Source organism: Geotrypetes seraphini, chromosome 11 (genome assembly GCF_902459505.1).
Source record: "Geotrypetes seraphini chromosome 11, aGeoSer1.1, whole genome shotgun sequence".
In the NCBI taxonomy this organism is placed as follows: Eukaryota; Metazoa; Chordata; class Amphibia; order Gymnophiona; family Dermophiidae; genus Geotrypetes; species Geotrypetes seraphini.
This window is the reverse complement of record NC_047094.1, coordinates 1247013-1274085: the sequence shown is the minus strand read 5'-3', so window position 1 is coordinate 1274085 and position 27073 is coordinate 1247013. Positions and strand designations below refer to the sequence as shown.

The 27073-nt window shown below is 42.9% G+C and overlaps 1 protein-coding gene across 1 annotated transcript in view; it reads right to left on the bottom strand.

The window, feature by feature from the left end:
* Positions 1-27073, bottom strand: part of SCNN1B (sodium channel epithelial 1 subunit beta) — a 55393-nt gene that overhangs the window by 14263 nt on the left and 14057 nt on the right. The window contains exons 2-10 of the mRNA XM_033962698.1: positions 26103-26427; positions 25703-26021; positions 17302-17492; positions 12975-13078; positions 9985-10148; positions 5732-5839; positions 2998-3115; positions 2382-2457; positions 902-959 (exon numbers count right to left, since the gene is read on the bottom strand). Of these exons, the coding sequence (XP_033818589.1) occupies positions 902-959; positions 2382-2457; positions 2998-3115; positions 5732-5839; positions 9985-10148; positions 12975-13078; positions 17302-17492; positions 25703-26021; positions 26103-26427 (1463 nt within the window). The remainder of the gene's footprint in view (positions 1-901; positions 960-2381; positions 2458-2997; positions 3116-5731; positions 5840-9984; positions 10149-12974; positions 13079-17301; positions 17493-25702; positions 26022-26102; positions 26428-27073) is intronic.

Sequence of the window (27073 nt, the reverse complement as noted above, 5' to 3'; positions counted from 1 at the left end):
TCCTCCCCTTTCTCCTGGGACCTCATAGCTTCTTCCCATTCCTTTGGGGACCTCATGGCATCCCCTCCCTCCTCTCCTTTCTCCTGGGATCTCATGGCATCCCCTCCCTCCTCTCCTTTCTCCTGGGATCTCATGGCATCCCCTCCCTCCTCTCCTTTCTCCTGGGATCTCATGGCATCCCCTCCCTCCTCTCCTTTCTCCTGGAACCTCATGGCATCCTCTCCTTCTTCTCCTTTCTCCTGGGATCTCATGGCATCCCCTCCCTCCTCTCTTTTCTCCTGGAACCTCATGGCATCCTCTCCTTTCTCCGGGGACCTCATGGCATCCCCTCCCACCTCTCCTTTCTCCAGGGGCCTCATAGTGCCCTCTCTTTCCTCTTACAAAACCAGGAAAACACAAAAGCACCATTAATTTTCCTGAATCCCATGGCTCTTTGTCTCTCTTCTGATGTAATGGTTCCTGCTCTTCGTCTCCTAAGCTCTCAAAATTCTGTATCAGGCCTGATATTAGTGGTAACAGGTAGTTAAGCATATGTGGGCTCAGTGGATCCCTCTGCTGGTTGTCTCTTGTCTTGACCACTGGAGCCACAGTACTTTCCTTTAGTTTGGACCAAACTAGGGACAGGGGGCAATGTGCACAAGTATGATGAAGGAACCATAAACCTGCCAGCAGCAGCACATACAATCTGTTTCTTGTTAAAAACTAGAAGGGGGGGATGTTCCCATAGCCCTTACTTTTGCAGTAGCAAGAATGACGGGGCACAGAAGGGGAATGGTTCTTGGAAGGATTGAAGACTGTCTGATATTGTGCCTGCAATTACTCCATGTTTATGGTATGAATAGAAACTCTTCTATGGCTGGGCTAACAAAATATTCTCCCTTGTACATCAGCATTACCTTACCTCTGAGGATTCTGACGGCCAGTCTGCCATGGAGATGGTCATCCTATATTGAGTGTTGCTGCAAGAAGAAGACGACCCGTGAATCTTCATCAATAAAATCATCATGCTACATTCTATGTCATCAGTGACATCACAGTCAGTGTGGGCCAATCAGATCGAGCGTGTGCAAGGCCACTGATGATTGGAGGAACTAAAAGGAATTGCAGGGAACTCTAAGGTACGAATGTCTCGGGGCTCAAGGATCTATCGTACAAGGAAAGGCTGAAAAATTTGCGACTGTACTCACTTGAGGAACGTAGGGAGAGAGGAGACATAATCGAGACGTTTAAGTATATTACCGATCTTATCGAGATGGAAGAAGAGATTCTCTTTCTCAAAGGACCCTCAGCCACAAGAGGGCATCCGTTCAAACTCAGAGGTGGGAAATTTCATGGCGACACCAGGAAATATTTCTTCACCGAAAGAGTGGTTGATCCTTGGAACAAGCTCCCGGTGCAGGTGATCGAGGCAAACAGCGTGCAAGAATTTAAGAGCAAATGGGATGCCCATGTGGGATCCCTTAGAGAGGGTTAAGCCAAGGGAACCTGTCACCAGGAGTGGGATCCCTAGGATAGTAGACTTGGGGGGTGGGTCAGTAGAGTGGGCAGACCTGATGGGCTATGGCCCTTATCTGCCGTCATCTTCTATGTTTCAAGGGAGTTTAAGTGTGGCTACAAATAATGAGGCCCATATTCAGCTGTCTAAATAGGACATTGGGAGACAAGTAGATCGGCCGGTGACTTGCTATGTCGCATGGACTGATCTCGTGTGGATTGAATCTTTCTTTTAAAACAGTTAGCCAGTTCTGAGGGCTGTTGGAATAGAGGAGTTGTTGCCATATGTGATCTTGTTCGTGTTGCTTCAGTTATCTAATACTATATTGAGCACAGTTTGTTAATTTTAAGATTATCTTCTGTTTGATCTGTTTAGAGTAGTACCGTACTCTCTCTTCTTTTGCGTCAGCACGATTTATATTCTAGGACTTTCTGGCGCCAATTAGTCTTGTTTTCTGGGGAGGGGTGTCTGAATTTTACACCAGTAGTGCTCAGCTTATCTACAGGGACATAAGTGCTGAGTCAAACCACTGCTCTGATGATCTTTGGATTCTTTTGCTGCATTTGAGTGAGGCTAGTTTGTTTAGGATTTGTTCATTGATCATTTTCCAGTGGTCCAGGAAGTCTTGATCAGGGATGGGGAGGGATAATAATGAGTTATCTATTTCATTCCAGTACGATTCAGGGGCTATTCGGCAGCTCGGTTTGGTTATTGATCCAGAGGAAGGTGATGATAACGATAGGGGTTCTGCGTCAAAGGACATATGAGAAGAGCTGTAAGAAAAGTATTTCCTAATGTCCGAGTGTCCTTCCTTGTAGCTTCATGTCATGCACTTAAGTGAATTGTACTGTCTCCCCCATATACTATACTGGTGTCAGGCACTTACTTGCAAGGCTGTTTGCAGCTTTGAATGCAGATATCTCTGAAGTCCACAGAGTCCAACACCTTGAAATAACAGGGCACTACCGGAACACAAGATAAACAATACATGACTGGTCAGACAGTGTATACACTGGATCTTTGATCTGCTGCACAATGTAATATCACAGTTCCTATACTTAACTATATGGAACATGCAGTATAGACCACACATACACACAAATCAGGATTCCCACACTGTCCCACATACTTATACTGGTCTATGTGTATTTTTATCTTCGTTTATGCCTGGTGCCAATATTGAGACTGCAATTGGCAGTGAATCTAAAAATTCAATGTTGGGGCCTTATCTGGCACCGACATTGAGTTTCTCATCTAAGCTGAGCTGTGTTAGACACAGCTGACCAAACCAATGTTCATCAGCTAACTTTCTCAGTCTTAGCGGCCAGAGGCAGACCTGCTATTGAGGTGGCTCCATCTTGCTGCTGACCAGCATCGTCATAGCAGTAACTGGGATATCCAACTATCTCCTGCTGAATATCAGTGGTTAGCCAGCCAGGAGCCATTCCCAGTCACCTAAATAGCGCTGAATGCGGGATGGTCTGTGTCTGAGCACTTCTTACCCCAGTCTGGATTCTTGACATCGTTGCAATACTGGGATTTTTTCAGTTCTGGGTAGAGGTACGAAGAACAGCCGCACATTTGAACCATCTGAGATTGGAAACATGAGCGAAGGCAGGACTAAAAAATCAAAGCAAAAAAGTAAGGTTATCCTTTGAGCTGCTAAGAAATGCACATCAAGAATCAGTGTAGGGCAGGGTCTCCGAATGGGTCAGTTTTGCAGACAGCATGACAGGAATGAATTTGACATCACTTAGCACAGGTTCTGCTCCCCACATGTTGCTGCCCACCACTGGTGTTAAACCTGGAAATTCATTGCTGGATTATGTCCGGGCTCTGGCATTGAATTCCAGTGCAATTCTGAGGACTTAACTGGCCATGGATTGCCACATAAAGATAGGACTGAGTTTCATTTGGTCTTAAGTATGAGATTACTCATATATGCAGAAGGTTACTACCCCAAGAGTAAAGGAGGTAAGGAGTGGCCTAGTGGTAAACTACAGCCTCAGCACCCTGCGCTGCTCCTTGTGACCACCACCCCAGGTAAATTAGACAGATTGTGAGCCCACTGGGACATATAGGGAAAATGCTTGAAGTATCTGTATGTAAACCACTTTGAGTCCCAATCCCAGCACTTAACAGGCCAAGAGCCGACTCTGACCCCAGAACATCCCCAAAATAGCTGCTTTTCAGTTCAGTACTAACCACTGAAATGTCACCGAAAATTAGTGGTTAGCCCCAAAACAAGCAATCAAAGCAGCCAGGAGCTGTTTCTGGCCAATTCAGTCACTTTGAATATCGAGCCCTTGGGATATTAAATGGAGCTTTATTTATTTCCTGGTTTTTTAGATCAATTTCCCACTGTCCCTCAGAGTTTGTGTTTGATGGAGGCATTGACCTTGGAAGCCTAATTCTGCCCATGGTGGTCAGTATTTAGAAACTGCTAACCATTGCCTCCATATTGACCAGCAAATAAGGGTAGGGTGATGGGTTGTGCACTTAATATCCGGCCTTTCTGTGGCACAACCAATGTGCTTTACATATGATACACAGTGACTTGAACACTGGCGCTTACATCTGGAAAGCCCAATATTCTGGCTGTGTGGTGTTTAAAAAAAAAATAAAAATAAAAATATTTATAAATAAGACACCTAAATGTGATAGGGCAGAGCTTCAAGAAGACTAGGCAGAGACAGAGCATGAGCAAGGTACCCTCAGAAGATTGACCAATAGGCTTAGTCAGCAATGGCTCTATGGTGGTAATTAGACCTCAAAAGAGTAGATTCAAAACTCAGAAAAGCTTGTCCAATATAATACTCTTCTAGACTAGACTACATAGGCCTCAGTAATGCAGCCTAGGATCCAATTTATCACCGGGTATGTATGTAGGCACTCACTTCATCGGTCTCTAATATTTTTATTATTGTGTTATCAAAACGCCCAAATTTTAGAGCTTTACCAAAATCTTTTAGAATATTATCATCACTTAAACACTGAGCTTAAATGCACTTACCTTTATGTTGGTGGGGGCACTTTCCGACCTGTTTCGCCATCAGGCAGGAAACGTCCCCTGCAGAAGAAAATCTGTGTCACTGATAATAGTAAATTAAAAGGTTCCCAAAGTGATGTCAGGTTTTAAAACATATTCTTACCCTATTTAACCCGCTCATCTTCTTGACCACTTATCTTCTTTAAGTCAAATATAGTGCAGCGTTTGTTACTTTAATTTAAAGGACAAATCATATGATCTAAAGCAACCAATCTGCATACAGAATCCATGGAATGTATAGGAGCATAGTCCATTCATTCTCAAGGTCTAAACCATTCAACTGAATGGGGTTTAATTAAAAAATACAATTTTCTTATTTAAAATTGAATAACCAGTTATATTCAGTACCCTCACCCAACTTATAGCTAATCAATAATTCTCCATCTTAAATCTTGTACTAGTGGCTTTTCTCCAACCTTAAAGAAGATATGTGGTCAAGATGACGAGTGGATTAAATATGGTAAGAATATAAGTTTTAAAACTTGATATCAGTTTGGGAACCTTTAATTTAATATTGTCAGCGACACTGGTTTCCTCCTGCAGGGGACGTTTCCTTGAGAAAGTCTGATGGCGAAACACGTCAGAAGGTGCCCCTGCCGACATAAAGCTAAGAGCATTTAAGCTCAGTGTTTAAGTGATGATAATATTCTAAAAGATTTTGGTAAAGTTCTAAAATTTGGCATTTTGATAACACAATAATAAAAATATTAGAGACCGATGAAGAAGTGAGTGCCTACATACATACCTGGTGATAAATTGGTTCCTGAGTTGCATTACTGAGGCCTATGTAGTCTAGTCTAGAAGAGTATCATATTGGACAAGCTTTTTTGAGTCTTGTTTCAGAAGAGATGCCCTTTTTACTCGTGCTATAAATGCCATACCTAACACCTTAATCATACACAGGTATTTTACCTGTTATGCTCTAAAGGAAGTCTTCACCCTCTTTCCTTTACAGAATAGGCGCTAAAGAGGTGGTCTCCAAGTGTCTAAATACCAGGGCAGTGTTGCAGAATTCCCTCCACATGTTGTTATCTGGAGGAAGATAATGGACTGCAGGTGTTTTGGGTATCGATCGTGAGGCCAGGATAACTTAAGTGTGGTGTGAGCTCTTGAGTCCACAGAGCTCCCTGCTTCAAATGCAGCTCTTAAGTCCAGTGTTATAAGCTTTGGCCCTCTACCTCCAGTACCTGGATTGAGTAAGAGCTGTTGTACTGCCAGTACAGATTTGTCCAGGGAATATCCGAGCCATCGACTGTGCAGCTGCTGTACGGATCGCCCAAATGCTGAATTTCATCCTATAGTTAACAAAAAAATTGCATTATGTAGAAAGATACCTTTCTCATTGGACTAACTTAATATATTTCTTGATTAGCTTTCGAAGGTGACCCCCCCCTCAAATCAGAAAGGTCACCTTATAACCCTAGTGGTAGTCTCATGCTATTACCACTAGGCTATGTCATTTTGATAGATAAGGGCAGAAGCAACTGGGGCTTGCTTCTAACCAAGAACTCCACTAGTCTGCTATTGAGACAGACATGGGGGAAGCCACTGTTTGCTCTGGGATGGGTAGCAGGAAATGTTGCTACTATTTGGGGTTTTGCCAGGTACTTGTGACTACTGGGCTAGATGGATCATTGGTCTGACCCAGTACGGCTATTCTTAGGTTCTTATGAATATGGTGAGGAGGGGGTGGGGTGTGTCAACCCCGGGTGCCATCTTGGTGGGGGTACCGGCACCCATCCTTCTTCCCCACCCCCCGCTATCACATGCGCCCCCCCTTCCATTCCCTCGTAGCAGCAATCCCAACCTGCTGCTTATGCCAGCGCAAGAGGGCGGGGGAGGGGCACCACTGCCCCTGGCGCCACTGTGACCATGGGTTGGCATCATCAGTGGGTGTCTGAATCAGAGAGGGGGTGCAGCAACAGTCCACCGGCCCCTGTCAGATGCAGCCTGGGAGCATCAACCATGTCTTGGTGGCCCAATTCTCCTGGGCTGCTAGACTAGCACTGCTTGTGAAGTGGCTTGCAGGCAATGTTAGTCCTTTGCTGGAGATTATAATAATAATCAGTTTATATACCACAAGGCCGTAAAGTTCTATGTGGTTTACAATAGTTAAAAATACCCCAAAAACAATAAAAGAAGTTGAATAGAGCTAAAAAAGTTAAAAGCCAATAATTAGAGACACTAAAATCTAAACTAAACTAAACCTTAAGTTTAAATAACACGGCCTCTCCATAATTATAGAGCTCGGCACGGTTTACAGGAGCTTAGTAAAGGAAGAAATAACACATTGAGTTTGGAGGATGAGTATAGGGGGGAGGAGAGCATTACATTTTTGTGAAAAGCCTAGTTTTCAAGTGCTTACGGAATAGTTGGAAGGAGCCCTGATTCCGTAGTGGGGCAATAAGATTGTTCCAAAACCCTGTGATTCTGAAGAAGAGAGATTTACCCAATTTTCCCACATAGAGGATACCTTTTAGCGAGGGGGAGGATAGTTTGAGTTTTTGGGTGAGCCTGGTGGTGTCAGGATTCGAGGAGTTCCAAGATAGTGGGATTAGGGGAGGGAAGATGCTGTGTAGGCAGGCGCATTTAAAATGAATCTGTCAGCATAGCTATTGCTAGCAATCAGCATTTTCAGTTGGCATAACTAATGTCAGCAAAGGCCTATGGGAAATTATATCAATCTGACTCTGGAATGTAGATTCAGATAGACCCTGAGTGCTTATTCACAGAAAGCATCCAGGCAGACGGTTTCATATAGCCCTAAAGACAGTTTCAAATAGCCCTGATTAAATCATGATTACAAACCAACTTGCAGCTAAGAGGGGCGAAAAGGTGCTAAGAAGATGTGTTAATGTTTGATGCTTAGGATGGACAGCTTAAGATATACAATGGGTCTAGGTGCACAGATAACTAAGATTAATCAGAAACTATTGTCAGAGGCATACTGGAAATTACATTTGACTTCAGCCTAAGAACATAAGAACATAAGAAGTTGCCTCCGCTGAGGCAGACCAGAGGTCCATCTCGCCCAGCGGTCCGCTCCCGCGGCGGCCCATCAGGCCCATTGCCTGTGCAATGGTCCAAGACTATCCCTATAACCTACCGCTACTCTTATCTGTACCCCTCAATTCCTTTATCCTCTAGGAACCTATCCAAACCTTCTTTGAAGCCTTGTAACATGCTCCGGCCTATTCTTCTTCTGTCTAGCACAAGTTTACTATGTTTAAGTTCTATTGAAGCTCAATAGATTCTGTATTTAGAATAAGTTTCCAAGCTATAAAAGCCTCCTCTCTGCAATACACATTGATCTATCTCTTTCTCTATCTATCTCTCTATCACTTCTCTCTGTCTCGGAAACCTGAATGCTTAATTGTAATGCTTATGAATATTGCTTTTCTGTACGCCTATTTCTATAATATATTCTTTATGCAATCACCTCTGGCTGTGTTTCTTATTTAATTCTACTCCTGGTGAATCTTCTGTGAGGGTATTGAATCCGGGACCTGGCGTTTGTAAGGGCGCCTCTCATGTAACCCCTACAACCTAACATTGTGGGGGCCACTATCAAACCTTACAGAATCCTGGAAATTATTGGGAGCCAGTGGAGTCTGGACAGAAGTGGGGAAGCATGATCAAATTTGTGTTTTGAGAAGATCAACTTGGCCGCAGTGTACTGAATTAGTTGAAGTCTTTGAAGACTTTTTTTAGTTAGACTTAGATAGATGGAATTACAGTAGTCTAGTCTGGAGAGGATGATGGATTGAACAAGGATGGTAAAATGTTGTTGGCGGAAGCAGGATATCACTTTCCTCAGCATGTGGAGGCTAAAAAAGCATGATTTTACCAAGGAGTTGAGGTGGTCGTTAAAGGAAAGAGAAGAGTCTATGATGATGCCTAGAATTTTGCTTGAGAACTCAAGATGCAGTGTGGCGCCGCAAGGCATAGCAAAAAGGTGGGCAGCTGTTCTAATTTTGGACCGAGCCAGAGAAGTTTTGTTTTGGATTCATTCAGTTTCATTTGAACTGAGAGGGACCAGGATTGGAATTTCGTTATACAAGCTATTATGGTTGGTAAAATAGTGCATAATAAAATTTTTACGAATTAGCTGCCTAAATACTTTGAAAACACATGTTTTTCGATGTCTCCTAAATTCCCCATAAGTGTCAGGAAGCAAAAGCAATTGTTCTAAATCCTTACCCCATAACGCTGCTTGATAAGAAAAAAGATTTTGATGATGTTTTTTTAAGTTTACATCCTCTAACAGGCGGAAAAACAAAATTCAGATGCGAGTTTCTCTTATGTCTGTTGGTTGCAAAAGAGAAAAGCTCAATTATATATTTGGGAGCTAAACCAAACAAAGCCTTAAAACAGCACCCGCGCCTCCATTGCCAGCCAATGCAGTACATGATCATATTTCTTCAACCTAAAAATCAGCCTGATCACTGCATTTGGTACTATTCACAATCGTTGCATATTCTTAAAGAAATCCTTTCTGACCAAAGAGTTCACCTAGTTCTTCATAGTCAAGCCTTGGTCCAGTATTATTCCCAAAACGTTAATGGTAGATTGAATAGGATAGCTGAATTAATGTAGATGCAACCCCCCCCTCCCACCTTAGAGAGATTCTGTTGGGACACGATGGGATACTGAGGAAAAGACAGACTGAAAGCAGAGGGAGATACTGACTATGATGAAGGGAGAGGGTGTCACCATAGGGGATTCCCCTTGAAAACATGAGGCTCTTCGGTACTACATTTTCTTAGTCTTTGGCTCTTGGATGTGAATGATTGCCACTCCCCTCCTCCCCCCTGATTCAGGGCAGGTTGCCAATTAAGACTGCGGTTGTGAGGTACTGCTATACTCAGTGGGCAGTGGTTCCAACACGTCCTCACTGGACTGCCGGCATATCCACAATGAATATGCTGCATACAATGGAACCGCCAGGTCTAGGTAATTTTGAAGAGACTCTCAGACTCTCAGTGACCTCTTGGCTTTGACTCTTTAGGAAACATACTGCCAACTCTCATTGCTCCTGTAGTACAAGGACATGTGACCCTCGGTTCCTGCTAATGGAATTTTGCTCCATTAAGAAACTGTTTTAACAAACAAATGGCATTAAAAATATTGTTAAACTTGGTCTACTTTAGATTAATCCAGTTGAAGTTGGTCAGCCTGGCTGGCAGTCTTTCCATTACCTTGCATTAAGAACATAACGCAAGAACAAAAGAATAGCCATATTGGGTCAGACCAATGGTTGATCTACCCAACATTTTATGCCAATGAATCACTAATCCCAGGTACATGGCAGAAACCCAAAGAGTAGCAACATTCCATGCAAGCAGTGGCTTCCCCCATGTCTGTCTCAATAGCAGACATTGGACTTCTCCTTCAGGAGCTTGTCCAAACCTTTTTTACCACACCATACCCCGAGACTTACCAGTAGGATTCCAATAGATGTTTCTGCTCCGGTCTGTGCAAAGAAACCCAAGTCTTTCAGGTAGGGGTAACTCCTTTGTTCATGAAGCATAATAACCGATGAAGCTGTAGACTGAAGGTATGGGATATACTCGCCCTGGTTGATATCGAGCACTAACTTCAGCCCTAAACAAGTAACAGGAAAGGAAAAACCCATTGGCACAGCATAGATTGATTGATTTTAAACATTTGTATTCCACTTATAACCTAAGCAAATTACAGCATTTACATACATAATTCCAATTATTATTGTGTTTAAAGTGATGGTCTCTCTTCCTCTGTCAGAGCTTTAACTGACTCTTGGTGCCAGTCACTGTGATTTCTGGAGCTGTGGATGTGTCTTGACCAAAGGGAAATGAATCCCATCACTAAGAAGTACAGAGGCTGCTCTTTCATACTTAGACAGCCAAAGGGAAAAGCTGCTCTTGCTTAAAGACAGCCCATATCCAAACATTATGATTTTTCCACCATTCTTGCATTTTCAAACACTGCAAAAATAGTGTTGAGCCAACCATCCCTCCAACTGCTCTAGCACTATTGGGACAGCGAAGGGGCAACAGAGGGGATGCAGAGCAGCTCGTTCTCCCAGATGGGGCTGATTCTGAGCAGCTATTTAGAAAACCACCTGCTAGAGGACAGCGACCACATAGTCTCTCGGATTCTATAAATGGTGTGCAAAATTTTCACAGGCACAATTGCATGCTATATTGAGATGGCTAATGAGCCATTTAGTGCCAGGAATTTTGAATTTGCACGGACAACTTGCTAGCTGCTATTCTAGAAAGATCTACATGCAAATCTGAAAGGGGGAGCATGGGTAGGTGAAGAGCTTTCACTAAAGCTGCGCACATAGTATGACATGCCAAGATTTAGCCCAGGTTTCAGCTGGTGCAAATCCTTGAGCCCAAAGTTTGGCCCTAAGTGTTCATCTAGAAACGATGCTCAAGTCGGAGCAACATTTACTCCACGCAGATTTCCTCTGCTGCCATTTCTTCAGCGCTAACAACCCCACGGTTAAATCCAACAAAAGAAAGAAAGTGGGGAGGGAACTGCACACATCAACCTGTGGCAGAGTTTGAGTTTCAAATCATATATTACTTGGTTACCAATTAAAACATCGTTTAACATACAAGATTCTACTTTTGGTTTTCAAGATACGTTCTAATTGGTCTCCACCATATTGGGACAATTATTTAATACCTTATTCACCTTCTCATATACTATGTTCCCTCCAACAAAATCTTCTCATAGTTCCCTCTGAAAGACAAGTTATATATGCATCCAATAGATATCGTATTTTCTCAGTTGATGGTCCTCAACTTTAGAATGCTCTTCTGAATCATATTTGATTCGAATCTAATTTTGAGCATTTGGCTAATACTTTATAAATCCACAGCATGCTAGGTGGAGCTTTGCAGCGATCAATCTGAATTTAAGAGCACAAAATCAGCTTTTACTATATTTCATTTACTTCATTATCAATTTTGTATTTCTATCTTTTTATTCCATTTTATATTTTCTTAGAAAGAATTGTAAACCACAGATGTTTTACCTATGCGGTATATCAAATACGAAATAAACTTGGAAACTTGGAGTATTTGCATCAGCTCTTTCGTTGGTGGGGGGGGAGGGTGTTTAACATGGAAGGCTGCACTTACACATGCAACTTACAGCAATTAGGGAGGCTAACAAATTGGGTAACACAATAATAATGGCCGATTTCAATTACCCCGATATTGACTGGGCAAATGTAATATGCTAGGGAGATAAAATTCCTTGATGAAATCAAGGACTACTTTATGGAGAAGCTGATTCAGAGGAAACTATTTGAGACCTAATCCTTAGTGGAGTGCATGATTTGATGAGAACTGAGGCCAATTGATAACAGTGATTATAATATGATCAGACTTGATATAATCACTGGAGTAAGAAGACACAGGAAGTGCAATACATTAGCATTTAACTTTAAAAAAATGAGGAGAATGGTAAGAAAAAAATGAAGCAACAGGAAAGGTCAAAAATTTACAATAGGCCTGGATATTATCCAAAAATGATTATTACCAAAACTCTTTGAAACACAACAGTGAACAGCCAAATTAACAAAAATGTGGTGAAGAAAAAGACCTCACAACAAACTTATTGCTCTACCTCTGAACGATATGGTTTCAAAATTGGGGAGCTTGTTTCATCATCAGTCATAAACAACTCCACACACTTATGTATAATAATATGTGGCATGTCAAAGACTGCTGTCATTCTCCCGTTCCAATTTGAATTCTTGCATATACTGTAGAGGTCCTGAGTGAATACGTTCCACTATATGCAAGAATTCAAATTGGAATGGGAGAGTGGTAGAAGTTATTGATATATAATGTTGCCCATGTTGCCATGTTGAAGCGTACGTTCCTTGGTAAATACCTTAACACATTAGCAATATGGCAGCTTGACCTTGAAGAAGAGAGTGAAATGTGAATTCATGTTGGGGGGGTGATGATTGAGTCAATGAAGATTTGAGATGTATTATTACAGAGTTATATACTCTGGGAGCCATCTCAAGATCTATAACTAAATACATGAGACATGAATGCCTATATCCGACATACAGATTTGGAAGTCTGTATTCTGAGCTGGATGTCCTTTCTAAAATTCTGCTCCATGGTCGTAGGTGTGAGTGTAATTTGCTGCTTGCCTCAAGGGGTGGAGAGGTCATATAGATGGTGAGGGAGAGGCACCAGCATCCAGATGGTGCTGCTTGTTTGTAGGGTGGGGGAAGTATGGGGGAGGACTGAAGTGTTAAAAACTCTAAAATTACTTGGCTTGTGATCTCAAAGCACAATTATAGATTTAACCTAGATCTCTCATGGAAACAATGATAGGACATCAGTGACCTATCCAACTTACAAACCCTGCCTTGACCTTTTTCCTAGATACAGTGTAGGATAGAACTCTCACCAAATTCTACTCCAGGATTCGTAGAAACCAGTACTTCCTCATCCTGTCCCCAGTTGAAAACGTAGCAGTTTCCATAGATGGGATGGTAAAGTTGGGTGAAGTTTCTGTAAAATAAGCACAACGTAATGGGAAAAGAAATTCGGAAGTAGACAGCAAAGATTGGAGTAGCCATCTAATGGTTCGTGTAGGGAGCCGAGATCCTGGGAACTGCAATTCCCACTGCAACTCCTTACAACTTTGGGCAAGACATTTAACCCTTCATCACCCCAGGTATGAAAACTTAGATTGTGAGCCCATTAGAGACAGAGAAAGTACCTGCGTATGATGTGTACAGCACTGCGTACGTCTAGTAGCACTATAGAAATGATATGGACTAGCAGTAGACTCCTTCCTACTGACAAGCTTGGGGTTACTTTCTCATTGAGGAATGAGAACATGAGATAGTAGCAGCAAAATGGCAAATGGTGCAGGTTCTCATAGTGGAGTAGGGAAGGGGATTAGAATGCAATGGGGGTTGGGTATAGTTTCCTTTGTGCAGAGATTGGATAGAGACTGGATACTGTGCCTTTTCTTTAAGCATAGAGTTAGAATCTACTCCCTAATCATCCTCCTTGATCTGTCTGCTGCCTTTGACACTGTAGATCACCGCCTACTCTTCGATATGCTGTCCTCGCTTGGATTTCAGGGCTCTGCTATTTCATGGTTCTCTTCCTCTCTCTTCCATTGCACTTTCAGTGTATACTCTGGAGGATCCTCCTCTGCTGCCATTATATTATCGGGCTCTGACCTTGGACCTCATCTTTTGTACATCTACACTTCCTCGCTTGATGCTCTAGTCTCCTCCCATGGCTTCCGGTACCATCTCTACGCTGACTTGCAAATTTACCCCCCAAATTTCTACAGGGATCCAAGCCCAAGTCTCAGCCTGCCTGGCTGACATTTCTACCTGGATGTCTCGCCACCATCTAAAATTAAACATAGCCAAGACAGCACTCCTTTTCTTTCCTCCTAAACCTACCTCTTTCCTTCCTCCATTCTCTATTTCAGATAATGCTCTCATCCTCCTGGTCTGTAGATTCTAACTCTATGGTTAAAGTAAATGCACAGCATTCAGTCTCTATTCAATCTCAGCACGAAGGAAACTACTAATGTGAATGTTATCAGTAGGGTTACGACGTCCGGATCTACCCAGGTGTGTCCTCTTTTTAGCGGACATGTCCGGACGGCTTTTCAAAACCTGGCACTTTGTCCAGGTTTTGAAAAGCTTCCTCTTCAGATTGCATCACTCTCCCGACCGACGAGAACAGGCTGAGGGGGCAGAGCTGGGGGGGGGGGGGTCTATGGGTAACCCTAGCTTATCAGCAAGTCAGAATCAGAAGTTTCCAAAACTGGGGGTTCACTAGATCATCTTTTTGCATTTAACAAATATGTCTGCACTATCGAAGGCAGGAATTCAGGGGATATTTTAACACCTCAGTCACATACTGAAGAAAACCTTCCTTAACTGATCTCATAAGTAATTTAGCTTACAGATGGCTAAAATAATGCGGACCACTTTAGCGTGTCCTATGCTAGGCGTGCGTTGGAGTTTAATGAAGCATAACATTTATTTATTTTTGATATTTCTATTCCACACTATCCAAAGTTCTAGGCTGATCACAACAGAAATGCACAGCATTGAATGAAACAATAGATGATGATCAGTTAGTGATGATTAACAACTAAACCAAGATGGTTAGACTGGGTGGCTACACTCATGAAGACCCCTTAGGCACGAAAGGAAAGAACAGTCTTGATCCAAAGCTGGAGAGTGGAAGTTTAGGTCCCATGACATTAAGAGAGATCTTCTATAAACTTTCCAGCCAGACCAATCTATTTTTGTATAATTGATGGCCGTTATTTGAAGTAATTATTATTACAAACATTTTTGAAGGTTTTTCCCATGTGCAATGATGAGCAAAATATGACCAGCCTGATTTGATGGTCGGTTGGATTGGATTTCTTGATTTTATAAGCCACACTTATGCTTTAGGGTCCCTTTCACAAAGGTGTAGTAGTGATTCTCCTGCAGCGTCAAAGCGGTTTACAAAGTGGTTGGAGTTGTTTCAGTACATGATTTGTCCTTTGTATCGGTTTATTGAACATTTTGATGTCTGAATCATGGTGAATTTATTTCTAGTCTTATAGAAGTGTCCTTATCTCTTTTGCTACCCTTGTTTATTATGGACCCGCTTTGTAAAACACTTCACCTCAACAGCTGAGAGAAATCAAGAACTATTTCCAGTTTAGAAAACTGTGATTACCGTGTTAGTCCAGTACATTTCTCCCTCTGTATTCGCTGTGATAGGGGATTCACAGAACCACAAATACCTTTTTTATATGTTATTTGCTGTTTTCTCTTAAAAACCATCGTGAATATGGTGAAACTGTGAATAACATGGTGGGAGACCTGGTCTGTTCCTGAAGGAGAGGCAAAACACGGTGAAGAAAGTGCTGGGAATCAGCGATTTTCTCTATGCAAGCTGATGTGATTTGGGAGGAGGAGCCAGCAAGCTAAAAAACCGTGAATCGAAACTGCAAATGCTGACACCGCAAATAAGGAGGGAAAAGTGTAAAAAGTTTATTACTTGCAACTTGGTCATATGACTTTATTCCGCCTAACAAGCTTTGGAGGGTTCAGTGGCCTGCAACGAGGGCTTTCAGGGGATTCAGTGAATCCCCAGCTCTTGTATTTTTCTGGTTTACTTTTTGCTTGAGGCAGTTTGATTTCCTGCTCAACCAGTCAAACTGCATCAAACCAAAAAAAAAAAAAAAGCAGAGCTTTGGGGATGAGGATTCTCTGAACCCCTGAAGGCCCCGACAGTACTGATCTGACTTTGATTGGCTGAGCAGCTTCTGTCTGTTGCCTGCTCAATCAATCAATTTCAGGGCCTTTAGGGGGTGGGGGTGAATCCCCTAAAGGTCCTGACCACACGCCACTGGGAGGGTTATATCTCTTCACCAAGTCGGTGAAGGAACAATGCAGTTACCTGCATTGTTAGTACCAGTGAATGAGGGGAGGGGATAGATATACATAGTAACATAGTAGAAGACGGCAGATAAAGATCCGAATGGTCCATCCAGTCTGCCCAACCTGATTCAATTTAAATTTTTAAATTTTTTCTTCTTAGCTTTACCCAGTACTGTGCTTGGGTTCCAACTGCTGAAATCTCTGTTAAGACTTACTCCAGCCCATCTACACCCTCCCAGCCATTGAAGCCCTCCCCAGCCCATCCTCCACCAAACGGCCATACACAGACACAGACCGTGCAAGTCTGCCCAGTACTGGCCTTAGTTCAATATTTACTATTATTTTCTGATTCTAAATCTTCTGTGTTCATCCCACGCTTCTTTGAACTCAGTCACAGTTTTACTCTCCACCACCTCTCTCGGGAGCGCATTCCAGGCATCCACCACCCTCTCCGTAAAGTAGAATTTCCTAACATTGCCTTTGAATCTACCACCCCTCAACCTCAAATTACGTCCTCTGGTTTTACCATTTTCCTTTCTCTGAAAAAGATTTTGTTCTACGTTAATACCCTTCAAGTATATGAACGTCTGAATCATATCTCCCCTGTCTCTCCTTTCCTATCCATAGATAGATGTGACGAGACGGTGACTCTTTACAGTTCAAGCAACCTGTCTGGCCACTTTAAGATCACCCCAGATATAATCCCTTCAGATACCTCCCTGTCTCAGCATCTCTTCTCCACTGGCGCATTCAGCCTCGTCACACATTTATCTTATTCCCTCCTTTGCTGTTGATATTAAATAGATGGAACCTATTTGTCCTATAATAAAATTACAGTTCCAAAATAATGATGTAACTTTTATCTTTAAATGTACCTGGAACTCCAACCAATATCCCAAATGCATATAAATTCCAAGTATAATATCTTTGGCCTCAGTCCCACCACTCCACAGCTGGAAGAATTACGTGCACCATTGTCACTGGCCCTAAGATCTTCATTCTAATTTAGTTTAATTTATGCTACTTTTAAGTTCACCATTCACATATCATTTTTCAGCTAATATGACCCAGGAGAGGCTGACAGTGACGATGATGCACGTAATTCTTCCCACTACATAAAACTGATACAGCTGTGGAGTGGTGGGACTAAGGCCCAAAGATATTCTACTTGGAATTTATATGCATTTGGGCTAGAATAAAATTAAACATATGGCTAAAAGACTTTACACACGCTAGCGGTTTGAGCTCTGTTGGTTTATGGACAGATACGATAGATGTGTGTACATGGAGAAGATGTGTGATTTACATGTTACTGACCTGTAACTGCAAGGCTGCACCCCAAAGAGGCAGGTGAGGATCATATCTTTGGCCGTGTAGCCCATCTCGATCTTTTCTGCCTCAGGAATAGCAGATAAGATATTGTTGAATTGCAACACATACCACTCGCTGACAGCCTGCACCGCGCTGGAGAAATTGCGGTAAGAGCATTCAGTACCATTATTGGTACACTGGAGAAAGAAAGAGAGAGAGAAAAAGAGAAAAAAAAGAGAAAGAGACAGAGACAGAGAGAAAAGAGAGAGACAATTAGTAACATTTTTCAGGAAAACCTTTGCTTCTCTTGCACTGTTATAGGACAATAAGCAGATTACTGGGAGGAACCAATGGCATAGCCAAAGGTAGGCCAACAGTTGGTGTAGGAAGACACCAGATACCCCATTTCCTCTGTCCCTCTTTTCCTCTTCCTTCCTCCTCCCCCCAAAAAAGATAAATTCCTTTAACTGGAGGGGAATCCCAAGCCCCGCCAGCGGAGGAAGTCTAGAACTGTCCAGAGTTGGCAGGAGCACAGTGACCCACCGATGCCGGCACTGTGAGTGTGTTCAATTCATGCTCATGAACTAAACATGGCAGGATTCAGCAAACTCAGGGTGACTCAAATTTCTTCAGCAGGAGGGGCTTGGAATACTTGGGGTTCTCTGCTAGCTATATGATAGGAGGAAAGGTGCGAGAGGGGAGATAACATAAGAATTGCCTTACTGGGACAAACCAAAGGTCCATCAAACCCAATACCCTGTTTTCAACATTAGCCAACCCAGGTCCCAAGTACCTGGCAAGATCCCAAGGAGTAAAATAGATTTTATGCTGCTTATCCTAGGAATAAGCAGTGGATTTCCCGAAGTCCTTCTTAATAATGGCCTATGGACTTCTCTTTTAGGAAACTAGTCAAACCTTTTTTAAACCCTGCTAAGCTAACTGATTTCACCATATTGTCTGACAATTAATTCCAGCATTTACTTCATGTTGTGTGAAGAAATATTTTCTCTGGTTTGTTTTACATCTACTACTTAGTAACTTCATTGCATGCTCCTAGTATTTTTGGAAAGAATAAATAAGAGACTCAATCCACCCCTTACGCTCCACTCAGTATTTTATAAACCTCTTATCATATCACCCCTGAGCCGTCTCTTCGCCAAGCTGAAGAGCCCTAGCCACTTTAGCCTTTTCTCATAGGGAAGTCATCTCATCCCTTTTATCAACTTTCTCTGTACTTTTTCTAATTCCGCTATATCTTTTTTGAGATATGGCGACCAGAATTACAGACAGTATTCGAGGTGCAGCCATACCATAGAGGCAATGACTCAGAGAACTGATGACAAGGGGTGCAGGAATTCCAGTTCAGCATCTATCTTTCTAGAAGTCTGAAGGCAGACTGGGCTGAGATTTTGGCACATTTTATCAATGGCGCACCTGGTCCATAGGTTGAGCCAGCTCCGTAGATTTCCCAATATCCATCCTTTTGGCCATAGACAATCATTCCCCTTCTGAAGTGGGGGATATTTTTTTTATTGGGATTTATTAACTGCCTTGATGAAGAGAACAAACATTTTGGGGTCAATATCCAAAGTGCTTTGAGTGGGCAGGAGAGGCTCATCAGGTCAGTTGCTGATATTCAGCATTCATTGGGCAGCCATTGGAGTTGGGGGAGAAGCCAGCAGTTATACGGGTGCTGGTGAGAAGATAGCTAAGCTTTTTGTGCAAGTCCTATGTGGCTGCAACCTCGAAGGAGATAGTCCCCTCTGCACACGAAGCAGCAATATCCAAGAAAAGGAGCAGAGTGTGCCTGGTCTTCAATAAAGAAGGGTTTTGAAGACCAGGTACACCCTGCTCCTTTTCTTGGATCTTTCTGAATAAGAACCAACCTCCACACAGCTTCCAGGTTCCAGCCTATACCTTGCATTGTTCTCTCTTCCCTCCAAATAGGACCCTATCTCCCGTTAAGCACAACCTGATTCCTCCTCTCGACCCCCCAAGTATCAAAGTATTCTACCAACAGGACCCATTCCCCCCCATCAGAGATGCCCTTTCTCATCCCAGTAGGCCCCACCCTTGGGCCTACCTGACCATCCCTGGTGATTCAGTGGGTGATCAGAGAAGGAGCACAATGGCTGCCACAACCTCTAGCAATAGACTCGTGGTACTAGCACTAGGGGCTGTCCTAGCACTGAATACCCAGGTATAATTTGGCCAGTTGAGGTGATCATTTTAAAAACCGACAGCTGAATATCAACCAGTATAAGGCTCTTAGCAGCAAGATCATAGGCTATCAATATCCCATAGCATTAAATTTAGGATTCAAATATGACCAAAACACAGATTCTTCTGGTGTCTCCTTTGAAAATAATTTCTTTTTGGCCGATGGGATTGTTATTCCTGTTTTAAGAGAAATGGACTTTTGGGGGGGTTATCACTACATCAAGCCCACACGCAGAGTTCATATGTTTAGCCACGCAACAATAAAGGCCTGCCGATACGAAAGATACCTGGACAGAACTCTTGCTTTCCAAGCAGGCCAACAGAACGATTGGCTGGGTAACATCATCAAGCACTCCTCGTCCTACCTTAGCTTTAGAAAACTAGTCCAAACAAACTTGTTTAATTGATTTGTAACCTAAGAACTCATATAGCCTTATTACATTACATTACATTATCTTACATTAGGGACTTCTATTCCGCCTATACCTTGCAGTTCAAGGCGGATTACAAAAGAGCTAACTGGACATTTCCAGTGAAGTTACAACAGTTTTGGGGGTTTTTTTTTTGGTTACAAGGGAGGAGAGGTACCTGGATTAATTCCGGAAGAACTTGCAAATTGGATATTAAATTGACTGTATGTTACTGTGTGATATAACAAATAGATTACAGTTAGAGTACAAATAAGATTACGTTACATTTCAGGGATCTGAATACTTGGTTGGTGTTTTGGGGAGGAAGAGATTATTTAAGTGGAGGTTTTGGGGGAGAATTTATCTAGGAGGAGGGGGAAGGGTTGGGTTATCTCTGTATTCTACCTACATGTACTCGATGACCCTACATTGTGTCTAATTCTCTGACTTTCTCCCTTTCTCCGATTACCTACATATATTCGACAACTTTCATTGTAATTATTTTGCTGATTATCCAACTGCCTCGAACTACTATTATTACATTTCTAGTTGAAAGCAATGACAAATCTGCATCTTGTATGTACACGTCACTTCAAGGTCTACTTTTTTCTGCTGTATTATTCGTGTATTTTAAAAAAGGCTCTGCGATCAGCAGGCCTTTTGCGAGATGTCTTCCAGATTTAGTAGGTTCCAATTTGGACATCCTTTTTCTGATTCAGATGACCTCTATCATGTGGTGCTGTTATCTAACGCAGATCTGTGGGAGGTCCTGCAGGATCTCACAGTGCCAAAAGAAGAAGAACTGAGCTCACTTAAAAGTCTGTCTATGGAGAGTGATCAAAAGGTTTGTTAGTTGCTCAGAGGCACCTTCCTAGTGTTGATATAGAGTTTACTTTCCAGTCATTGCAGCTTTTTTTTAAACAATGATCACACTCCAAGACAGGGTTGAAAAAGTAAATAAAGAAAGTGTCCCAGTCCTTCACAAACACTTTAAAAGATAACGTTGTTTGTTCTTATACTTCTTCTTCAAAATGCACATGCTCAAAATAAGTAGGTTGTAACACTATTACTTAGCTTTGTTAAAGGATTAGGGGTCCGAGACCTACTTATTTTGAAGAAGAAGTATAAGAACAAACAACGTTATCTTTTAAAGTGTTTGTGAAGGACAGCTCCGGAGAGGCACACGAGCACCGCTCTGCCCCTCCCCCGAGCCAGCGAGGAGAACACTAAAAGTTTTCAGCGGGCGAGTTCTTTCGACAGGAGTCCAGCTCCGGAGAGGCACACGAGCATCGCTCTGCCCCTCCCCCGAGCCAGCGGGTTTAACAGCCTACGGGATTCCTCCCTTTTACCCCCGCACCAGCTACCCGCAGTCGGCAGGGGATTTCGGGTCTATCCCGTGGAGCGTGGGAGCACGCTCATCCCCTCCCCCGATCCAGCAAGGGACAAGTCTTCTTCCTTAAAAACTACACTGCCTACGGCATTTCCTTATTGAGTTTATAGTATTATTTTCATATCTGACTTTTGCAGCCATCAAGTCTCACCAAGGTTCGGTGAGATCCTGAGAAATTCCAGTCCCCCTAGTTTCTACTCTTGATCCCTGACCCAAGCCTCTCACCCCCACTCAGCAAAATGGCACCCTCCACTACCAAACTCCTATGCATCATGTTACTGCTTTCCCTACTCTCAACAAACTGGAAAACAGCAGGCTACCACTTTTCAACAATTCCAATAGTGACAACAACACACAGACAGACACATCCACACAAGAAACTTCAGTTAGGAAACCTGATAGAATGCACAACAACCACACAAGAAAGCATCCCAACCACATGGGGACGAAAACCACCCCACAACACAAAGAAGTCAGGTCACAAACTCTCCCATACTTCCAAGAACCTCCTTCACCCACAGCTTATTCCCAACATCCACAAGAATCAAATCACAATCCCCTGTGCGTATATGAACATAAGATCAATCAGCCCAAAGGCAGACCTATTAAAAGACTGGATAGTTAAAGAACAGTTAGGCTGCCTTTTCCTAACCGAAACCTGGCTATCCTCCGACTCAGACCCTAGCATTACAGAATTCTGCCCTAAGGGATACAAACTCGAATTAGTCTGCCGAGAAAAAAAGCGAGGGGGCGGTCTGGCTATCCTAGTGAAAAACAACCTTACCATTACAGTCCTAGACAAACACTCCACCCCCCAATCAGACCTGCTTGCCTGTCAAATCTCCAGTAACTCACTCAAAGATACCCTAACTTGCATCCTCTGCTACATCGTTCCAGGAAAATGGAATACCACAAAACATGATCTTGAAGATTTCATCTTCCGGAACTCATTAACCTCAACACACAACCTGCTTCTCGGCGACATAAATCTCCACCTAGAAGACAGCTCCTCCAAACAAGCTGAAGGCATAATCTCATACCTCAATGCACTCTCCTACCAAATTCTGTATCCGCAACCCACACACGAAAAAGGCCACCAACTCGATATTGCAGCTTACATGGCCCAACACCCCCATACACCTAACATTCATATCTCCAATGGGGCCTGGCACCCCTCTCTATGGTCAGACCACTTCAAATTCACCTTCAACATCAACTGGACACAAAGCACAAGCAAACACGAAACCCACAAAACTACCTTCAAAACCCGACCAAAAATCGACCCCTCTACATTCTGGACCACAGTAGACCCCGCAATCGCCTCCATAGACCACAATGTATTCATTCGCCAGTGGCGCTCCCTGAGCGAAACAACCCTGAATAGACTAGCCCCAGAAAAGACAAAACACAAACTTTGCAGATCCTCTGACAAATGGTTCGACACAGAACTTCTTCAACTAAAAAGACACTGCAGACAACTCGAAAGAGTATGGCAAAAAAAGAACCAAGAACTAACCAAAGTAGCTTGGAGAAACCTAATAAAACAATACAAAGCCAAACTTAAAGAAAAACGAAGAGCTTACTACTCCAAACTAATCGGCACAGAACCCATAGACACAAAGAAACTCTTCCAACTTGTGAAGAACCTCACAGACACTCAGCCATTCCTAGCCACTCAAGGAACCCAACCTCCAAAGGCCACCCAACTAGCAGACCACTTCAAGAACAAGATCGCTACCATCAGAGCCTCCTTCTCCAATTCACCGACCCTCCTAGAAGAGATCATAATAAACCCCACAACTGATGAAGCCACTGCAGCCGACAGACACTGGTCCAACTTTAAAAAGGTGCAATGGTGGGACTTTAACCAACTCTACAATAAATATAGTCGAGCGTCATGCGACCTGAATAATTGCCCCTCATATTTACTAACAAATGCCTCCCCCAAATTTAGAGCTTGCCTATTGAAATGGATTCAAACAACACTCACGGAAGGCCAATTCCCACAAGACCTAGGAGAAATCATAATCACTCCAATACTGAAAGACCACAAAGGACCAATAGACACCCCTTCCAACTACCGACCCATAGCCTCTATTCCACTATATGTTAAACTAATAGAAGGTCTGGTTGCCCAATACCTCACCAACTACCTTGAAGACCACAACCTACTCCACCCAACTCAATCAGGGTTCAGATCCAACCACAGCACTGAGACACTGCTAGTCTCCCTTCTAGATACAGCCCGACAACACCTTAGCAAAGGAAGAAGGATGCTGATAATTCAACTAGACCTCTCAGCCGCATTTGACCTGGTTGACCACAGTATACTTCTTCAGATATTAGAAGCAATAGGGATCTCAGGCGGAGTATACAACTGGTTCCAAGGATTCCTCAAAACAAGAACATACAGAGTAAAAACAAAAGATCTAATATCGGAAACCTGGACCAATCCCTGCGGAGTACCTCAAGGTTCACCACTCTCACCCATGCTCTTCAATGTCTTCATTGCCTCCCTTGGTACCCTATTAGACAAACTCGAAGTAACCTCATTCAGCTATGCAGACGATATAACCATACTCCTTCCCTTTGACTCACAAGACCCCACTACAACAGATAACCTGGTAAAAACCCTAGAAATAGTGGAAAACTGGATGACAGAACACAAACTGAAGCTCAATCCAGACAAAACTAAATTTCTACTGCTTGAAAAAGACAAAACCCCTTCGATAACTGAACTAGATATAAAAACCACCAAATATCCTATACAGACCACTCTCAAACTCCTTGGAGTAACAGTAGATAGATGCTGCACTCTTCAGGTGCAAATCAACAAAATCACACAAAAAGCATTCTTTACCATGCGCAACCTTCGCAAAATTAGAAAATTCTTTGGCAAAGAACAATACAGACTCATAGTTCAATCCCTAGTCCTAAGTCTACTGGACTATTGCAATATCCTCTACCTTCCTTGTCCCACCTACCTAATAAAACAACTACAGACTGTCCAGAACACTGCCCTCAGACTGATCTATTCCCTTCGAAAATTTGACCACATCACCAACGCCTTCCTAGATTCACACTGGCTTCCAATACAAGCCCGCATCCAATTTAAGCTATATTGCATATTATTCAAAACATTAAACGGAACGGCACCCTCTCACTTAAACAACCGCCTAAATAGGAACCTCTATTCCAGACAAAGGAGAACCCAGTCCCCTTTCTCCTACCCCCCTTATAAAGGAACTAAGCGCAAAAAGATGTACGACAACCTACTAGCAACACATGCAGCTAAATTGGACCCCTCCATCACCAACCTACTGACAGCTTCAACTGACCTCAAAGCTTTTCGAAAAGAAATCAAAACCATACTATTCAAGAAATTTATCCCAATTTCCTAACCCCACTCTTCTCCCCTCTCTCCCCTTCTTAGGATCCTCCCTTCAAAATGTGATTTAGACCTAACGCCTTTAACTGTATTCCTCTTCCTGAAAACGTCCAGCTATCGTTTAGATGTATTAGGCCCAACGCCGTTAATTGTATTCCTATTCCTGGAAATGTCCAGTTATCTTTTTGTTGTAATCCGCTTAGAACTGCAAGGTACAGGCGGAATAGAAGTCATTAATGTAATGTAATGTAATGTAATGTAATGTAATGTTTAAAAAAAAGCTGCAATGACTGGAAAGTAAACTCTATATCAACACTAGGAAGGTGCCTCTGAGCAACTAACAAACCTTTTGATCACTCTCCATAGACAGACTTTTAAGTGAGCTCTGTTCTTCTTCTTTCTGACTTCCTTCGGTTTCATCCCTGCAATTTCTTAAGAATCTCACAGTGTGGCAAAAGTTACAGCCTCGGCACCCTGGGGTTCTGGGTTCAAACCCACACTGCTTCTTGTGACCCCAGGCAAGTCACTTAAACCCCACATTGCCCCAGGTACATCAGATAGATTGTGAGCCCGCTGGAGCAGACGGGGAAAAATGTTCATGTAAACCGTACTGAGCTCCTGGGAGAACTGAATAAATAGTGTGAAGAGTCTCAGTCTCTGGTAAGAGCTGGTATTGTGATGTCATAATGCCTCATTCCACCAATAAGAGCCAACCTCATCAGTGATGTCACAATGGCTGGATTGTCCTAGACTTGGCTCACTTTTAAAGCACCCTGAGGTTGTTGGTTCAAACCCTGGGCAAGTCATTTAATTCCCCCATTGCCCCAGGTAGATTAGATAGATTGTGACCCCATCGGGACAGACAACCTGAATAAATTCATGTAAAGTGTTCTGAGCTCCCCCGGGAGAAGAGTATAGATGATGACAGAGAACAGAACCCAACCGTACATTCAAGTTGAAAATAACAAAGACATTTGTTTTGGATTTACATCAGCTTACCATCTGCATTGCTACTTTGATTCTCTGTGAATAGGCTCTTGGATTTGGTGACCTGGAACTGATAGAGTTAGTTATATTAGAGTTTGGTGTATTTTCAAAAATATTAACAATAACTGGATTATCTGGATCAGTCTCGTCAATGATAAGTAATGGGATGTTGTTCCACAAACGCGGATCTAAGGTATATGATCCGTTTCCAGTAGTGTTGGATGAAAGAGCTGCTCCTGCCATAGAAGGTTGATTGGAGAGCTGGATTCTCTTCAGAGCAGTGGAGACCAAGTCATCCAGCTCCTGCAGCAAGTGCTTCACCTTTGAATATCTAAAAAGAGAAGAAAAACGGAGTAAGTCCTGCTACCTCACAGTGCCAGAGAAGCTGTGGAAGCAGGAAATGTACACTTACTTGAAAGGGTTGGCATTGCAGACAGTGACTGCTGGGAACTGGTTGGTTCGGAATCCAACGGACAGAGATACGCTGATTTCATACGAGAGGTAGGACTGTATGAGGAGTCCCCACTGCCAGAAAACGAGCCCTGTGAAAACCAGGGTTAGGATGAACCACATGACCTTCTTCTTTGGCCCCTCAGAAACGATGCGTTTTGGTCCATGGGTGTTGGTATTTTCACAGTACCAGACCCAGAGCTCCTTGTAGGTATAGCCAGGGCCCTTCTGCAAGCGATGCAAAGCTCGGGTACAGTATCTCTTCAGCTTCTTTATCATCATGTTGACTGCGAGAAGAAAATTCAAGATCAGAATCTGCTTATCCCATAGCTTTGTGGTTTGGTCCATCTCATTGGTTCTGAAAGTGCCACAGGAATAAACTGCTCAGGCCTCACTTCATGCAGTACAACGACCCTTCAGTAGTTGTTCACCCTGCTCTCTCTAGGTCACCTGTTCCTTAACTCCACCCCTCACCTTTCCACAACCAACAAGCCTGGAACTGCAACTCACTCCTGGCTTTCCATATCCAAATCATTTTGAAGATGCAATTTCTTCTCTCGGACAAAATAAAAGGGTTTTGATAACCTATCCACCCTATCATTTCTCTCTTGCTGATCTCATAATCACTTCCTTTATTTTGCAACCCTGCAGTCTATTTTGATACCACGCATTGCAAGCTTGACCTCGCCCATATCCATAATACGCCCTGGATCCACTACATCCATGAGTGCTAAGCTATAAAATATTTGTTGCCCTATGACTTCCAAAACCTGAATCTTTGGATACAGTTTTTGGGCCTTTTTTGATTAAGATATGCAAATTCTGAGTGGTGAGCTGAGGGTGATCATTTTTTGGTCCTGTGACTCAGATGTTCTTCCCGTCTTCCTCTTTCTTGCTGTTATGCCCCCTCTTTCCATTCCTCTGGTTTATTTT